At 41.4% G+C, this 6000-nt stretch overlaps 1 protein-coding gene across 9 annotated transcripts in view; it reads left to right on the forward strand.

Annotated features, from left to right (window-relative positions):
- LOC135262326 (retinoic acid receptor beta-like) overlaps positions 1 to 4812 on the forward strand; it is a 122413-nt gene extending 117601 nt beyond the window's left edge. For all 9 annotated transcript variants that reach the window (XM_064349311.1, XM_064349302.1, XM_064349320.1 and 6 more), the window contains 2 exons: positions 305 to 463; positions 1847 to 4812. In XM_064349311.1, the coding sequence (XP_064205381.1) occupies positions 305 to 463; positions 1847 to 2097 (410 nt within the window). In that variant the 3' untranslated portion in view covers positions 2098 to 4812. The remainder of the gene's footprint in view (positions 1 to 304; positions 464 to 1846) is intronic.
- The last annotated feature ends 1188 nt before the right edge of the window (positions 4813 to 6000 follow it).

A 6000-nucleotide genomic window follows, 5' to 3' on the forward strand; every position in this document is an offset into this window, starting at 1 on the left:
TTGTTGTTAAAGAATAAACTCAGTTTTTGTGTTTCTACTTGAAACTTCTGCTGAATTGGTCATCTTCATCAGTGGCTGTATGAAATAATTATTTTAGTATATTTTAAATATAGGGTTTTTACTACAGGTTATGTATTCCTCCTATTCAGCATCTGCCTGCAATGCCTATTTTGATCAATTTGTCAGTAACGTTCTAAGACCTGCAGTACAGAGCCGCTACTTATCCCAAGTAGTTTATGCAATACCTCTCTGTCGCCTGGTAGAGGGCGCTCTTTTAAGTGGGTTTTTTTCTGCCTGCTGTCAGATCGGCAGGACCTGGAGGAGGCCTCTAAGGTGGACAAGCTGCAGGAGCCCCTGCTGGAGGCGCTGAAGATCTACATACGTAAGCGCCGGCCCAGCAAGCCGCACATGTTCCCCAAAATCCTCATGAAGATCACAGACCTGCGCAGCATCAGCGCTAAAGGTGAGGACCCCGCTGTGGTGGCCCAAAGCCTGACCCACAGAGAACCACATTTAGTCATCAGCTCACGTGTTTTATTATATTCAGTTGTGGAATTCTGTATAGCTTTAGTCAGTGGTAAGGGGTTTTTTTTAGTTGCTATTTAGGGTTTTTTTAGTTGCTAGATAGGGTTTTTAGTTTCTAGTTGGGGTTTTTTAGTTGCTAGTTTGTGTTTTTTTGTTGCTAGTTGGGTTTTTTAAAAAGTTGTTAGTCAGGGTTTTCTTTTTTACTGGTAGCTCTGTTCCCCAGCTCGCATGGCTCAGCCCAGTGTGAGCTACAACAGCTGGGAAAGCTCCTGAAAGCAGTGAAAGCTGTTATCATAAACATATCTTTAAAGCTGTAAATACCTGCAGTGGACTTAAATGCTGATGAAAATGGTTGCTTGCCCAATAGGTACATTTTATTAGACCATCTTGGGGAGTTTGAGTGCCGTTTTAGGTTAAGCTTCATATGATTCTCCGTGGCTGTCCACGTTGTGACTGAGTATGCTACGATAGGGTAATAAAAGAGCACATTTCTGAGAACTGTGTCCGCTGAATAATAAGTCTCGCAGTGTAACCAAGTGCACTAACAGTTCCTCTGCTGCTCTCCATGGTATATTAGTCTGTGGGTTTAGCCGGGATTTCAAGAAGCATAACTGAAAAACTACATGATAGAATTTAAAGTTTGGAACCTGCAGAGTTTCATACTTTATCACTTTTACCTTCTCATAAGCTTCTTCAAGGCTGCTTCTACTTGCCCAACTTTTCAACAAGAACTTTCCGAGTCTCTGCTTTTATGTAGTGAAAGAACAGACTTTCACGAGGATTTCTGCCTTCATAATACTGACTCCTTGAAGTCTGCAGTCGTAAAATGAAAGAACCCCCTGGAGATCATTCCGGAGTTAACTATCTGGCAATATCAAGTTTTTCCACAGTGGTATGGTAAAAAATTGAGCTTTTACTGTCCAATATTTTCTCAGAAATATTATCCTCTCTTTGTTGATTGCCTCTTGGGGAAAAACAGCTTTTAATCAATTTGTTGGCTAAATGTATTAATCAGTTTATTTAAGATTATTAAATTATTATTGCTGCAGTAGACGGGTACAAATGTTCTGCTGTCTGAAATGTAACTATGAGGTTGCATAGGTCTCTATGAACAGTATAGACCATTGCGCATTCAAACGTTTACGTTACATGCACACGTTTAGCAGACGCTCTTTACATTCAGAGTGCCTAAAAGCATCAGTGACTCAGAAAGCAGTGAGCATGAAACATCTTCAGGACACAGCTGTGAAGAGGAGTCAGCATGCGCGCCGCGTTGCCCGGCTAGCATTAGCGTCTGACGGCGCTCTGCTCCATCCCGCAGGCGCGGAGCGCGTCATCACGCTGAAGCTGGAGATCCCGGGGTCCATGCCGCCGCTCATCCAGGAGATGCTGGAGAACTCGGAGGGGCAGGACGGGCAGGAGGGGCGGGAGGGGCAGGCGAGCGAGGAGGGCAGCCCCCAGCAGCCCAGCAGCAGCAGCAGCAGCAGCAGCGCCAGCACCAGCGCCCCCAAGCCCTCGCCCTCCTCCCCAGAGCCCGCAGACAACCCCGCCCCGCCCTCCCAGGAGCCGTAGTCCCGCCCCCCCGCACAACCCAGACATTCCTTTGCACAATACAGGGGGGAGGGCGAGACAGCGAGCACGCTCCCTGAGGCTGCTTCCTGGCTTTTTTCTCTCTCTCTCACTCTCTCTCTATTTCTCTCTCTCTTTTTTAATGACACTAAGGCCTAAAAGGACCAGTGCTTTGTGTATAACTCTTATTGAGCTCTTAATGTTTCCGTCTCCAGCTGGGGGGGGGGCTTGCGCCCGTAATAAATCAGGGTGCCCCCCCCCCCCAGTCGTACGCCTACACGAAGCTGAAGTTCTTCAGGTCTCCATTGTGTAAATTTCTACATGCATGATGGGCTGAGCTTGGCAAGTTGTTCAATCCCCTCTCATCAGCATACATTGTACATACCATTGTATGGTTAAACTTCTGTTTCTATGATGAATGTCGTGGTGCTTTTCTCGTCGTCTTAAATATGATCACGTTTAAGGCAATACTTCAAGGTAAAACTGGCTTATCAAAAGTCTTTAAAATGGATATGTGGAATGTTCTTGCATATAGTTAGTAAGGAAGTCTATTTTATATTTGTTGCTATATTTAAAGTTGTTGTTTTTTTTATTGTTGAAATCCACGTTCCCATGCCGATACGCCCTCAAGCGGGTGGACCCCTTCTAGCATTGGCGATATCAGCCAGTTGTGTTTCCGCCTTAACATCGACAGTTCCTCTGTCTGAAGACTCTCGTTCGTCTCCAGTCAGGCCATTGAAACGCTTACATTTTGGAGGTCAGATTCAAAGAACTGCATGACCGGAGTCGCGTTTCCTTTGCAGAACATGTAAGTAATCTGGCAGCAAGATTAGGACCACTGTAGTACGAAATGCATCTTGAACATACAGAACCAACCACATAGCAGATTACAAAGTGATATAATCCATAACAAAGAAGTCATGCTATCCAGATTTAACAAGACCAGGTCAAAACCTAGTATATGGCTGGACCACTCCGGCCGACCAATGGTGTAACTTCATAACTCGGCCGACCAGTGGTGTAACTTCATCACTCAGTCAGTCACAGACATTGGCGTTTGTAGGGCTGGCCCCACTGTTGCAGTCCAGCCAAAAATGTATTTTCCTCATCAGGCTCATAATAATTTCTGAAGATATGTTGGTCAGAGAAAAGCTTGTAATTTAGCTGATTGGTTGATTGATTGATCAGCATGTCAATTAATTGACCTAGAAGTGTGCTTCATCCTCCTATTGGTCAGGTATGGATGGTCACTTCTCTAACGCACACCGACTAGTTACTGCCAACGACGTCACTACAGATGATTATAAGGTATTTCAAAGCACTTATAGAAGACTGACATCTCTTAATCATTATTGTACCTTGAAGAAGTTATGGAAGATCCCAGTGTTACAATTGGACAAATCACTAGCCTCAGCTTGGAAAAACATGGGCCACAGTTTCACAGTATTGGTTGGTTTTGTATGTCACAAGCAGTGAGGCTAAAGCTGTCAGTGGGCTAGTGCTCCAGGTCAGGTAGATGATAGTGGACTTACAGGATAACTAAGCAATAGCTGATATGCATGGGGTCCACATTGGACATTAGGCATTATTAAAAAAAACACATCTCATTAAATGTGAAAAAAGAAACAAGTTCAGATTGTTCAGAGATTGCGTTAATGTGTTTATTTCTTCTTCAGAACATTGAAATTGTAAATATCATACAAATATATATAGACATATTTTTCCATCAAAACAGTGCTGTTAAGCCACAAGGCACTAGATAACAAGGTATCACCTGAAAAGGTTCTCATACATGAATTGTTGTCTCATTGTCCTCAAAATATTGCACTTTCATTTCCTGTCAGTTAAGCTCAAAAATACCTCAGTAACCATGTAATGGACAAGGTTGGAGGAAAACATTGGATTTAAAATGTAAATGTTTGAAATAATGTAGTATTCAGAATGTAAAGGAAGAAAAGGACAACACACAGCTTTAATGTCTTCTTTTGAAACTGTGTTTCACGAAAATAATTGCAGTCTGAAGAAAGGGGGGTTAGTACCTAGGCAGTGGAGCCTAAAGGATAGAATGTCTACACTGTAGTGTATACTTGACAATGTGTATAGGCTCGGCTATGGTCATTTCACCAGGAAAGCTGAAAAAGCTGAAGACTTAAACACTTGATGAATGTCATTTCATTACTGTAACTTTGCTACTAGAAAATAATGCAATTGTCTCGTCATACAGTTTATTCCCAAATCTCCAGAATCCCTTGTTCAGACATGTTGAATCACCAGCTCGCGGTGCAAATCACACCAGTTTGTCAGTTGGCATTTTCGCAGAGGCCAACAGCACCTCAGTGTTTGACTATGGTGTCTGCCAGGTAGGAAATGTGTACATGAGACAAAGTCAGTAGCAACTGTATTATTGTAGCACTGCTAATAGATTGTACATTTGGTTGCATTTGGAGTCATTATCATAACTTGCAGCAGGTCTAGAATAAAGAAAAAAGAAAAAGAAATCTGCAGCAAAGGATTTTTTAACTCATAATCCCTGCTTTATTGGTGACTAAGCTTGTTTCCATGGGAACTTGGCTGTAATCTAACGTTCTACTATCTGTTCTATATTTTCATTGGGTCTTGTCCGTTCAAGAACAATCTTTTCTTACATGTTCATATATTGTTTACCTTTACCATTGAATCCCCTGGAAAAATAATAAAATATATTTATTTTAAAATAAATATGTAGTTGTTTGAAATTTAAGAGTTCAATAAAGTGTTTCTGTGTTGATATTTTTCCATCTACAGCTTGTCAACATGAGCAGCCATTGCCTCAGATCAGTACAATTTCACATAATATAAAAAGCTTCCTGAAAAGTTGTTGATTTTATCATACAATAACATTATTTCAAGATTTTATGTCTGAAAAATAATGTTTTTTTGTAAGATAGCATTACTCACATTCAAAAAGCTTTTGCCAGTTGTTTGAATGCTTTCAACTTGTCTCGTATTTCTTGCAGATGTTTCTGGAATAATGAGTTCCCATCAGTCTTAATGTGGAAATGAAACCATATGGCTTCCAGTTACTGGAAAGAATCCTGGCACAGTTGATGAAATGCATGAATTGTAGGGCTTACTGTGGTTGGATGATGTATTCAGAAGTAAATTTGAGAATAACAAAATATTTTGAAATATTTTTTTAGATTTTAAAGAGCCTGAAGTTTGATCCTTTGCTGTTGCCTCGATGAGACTTGGGACAGCCTGGAGCCTTGAGACTGTGACTCTAGCTCTGGCTGCAGGCCTCAAGCCAGGGGCTTGTAGGGGTTAAATTTATGTCAATGATTTGGTATTGTCGTTGTGCACTCGTGTGAATTGCACCAACAGTAACAGTCTTGAATGCATTGCTGATAGGGCTATATGATGGGTCAGGGTGCCCCCTACTGGTGTCAGGGGAGTACAGCCATGCTAACACAAGCTCTGAACAGTGGTGTACGTGCCATTTCATATATGATTCCTATATTTACCATTGATCCAAAAGAAGTTTCTGTGCACTTGAGCAGATGCTGCCCTACAGCGAGAAAGTATGCACCGTCAATACCCAGCTACGTTTTATAACTTTATAATAGTTTTCTAAATCTCAATGGTTGCTAAATTCCCAGTATTGCTGATATTGCAGAATTAAGTAGGCCTACACTGAATAACCCAAGAGACTCATACATTATGAGAAATCTGTTTCTTCAAGCAAATTGCTACAATTTTTAGATGTTGCTACAGTAGATAGTGAAACACACAGTGTCTAAGGAGTATCTGTGAAGAAGATTATTGTATTGTGCTTCACTAAGTAAACCGCTGAATCGCCAGTCACAATGAAAAAATTAACAGAGCCTAGAGGTTTTTTTGTTTCATTTGATGAAAACAACAAAGATGACA

The sequence above is a fragment of the Anguilla rostrata genome, chromosome 1 (genome assembly GCF_018555375.3).
Source record: "Anguilla rostrata isolate EN2019 chromosome 1, ASM1855537v3, whole genome shotgun sequence".
NCBI lineage: Eukaryota > Metazoa > Chordata > Actinopteri > Anguilliformes > Anguillidae > Anguilla > Anguilla rostrata.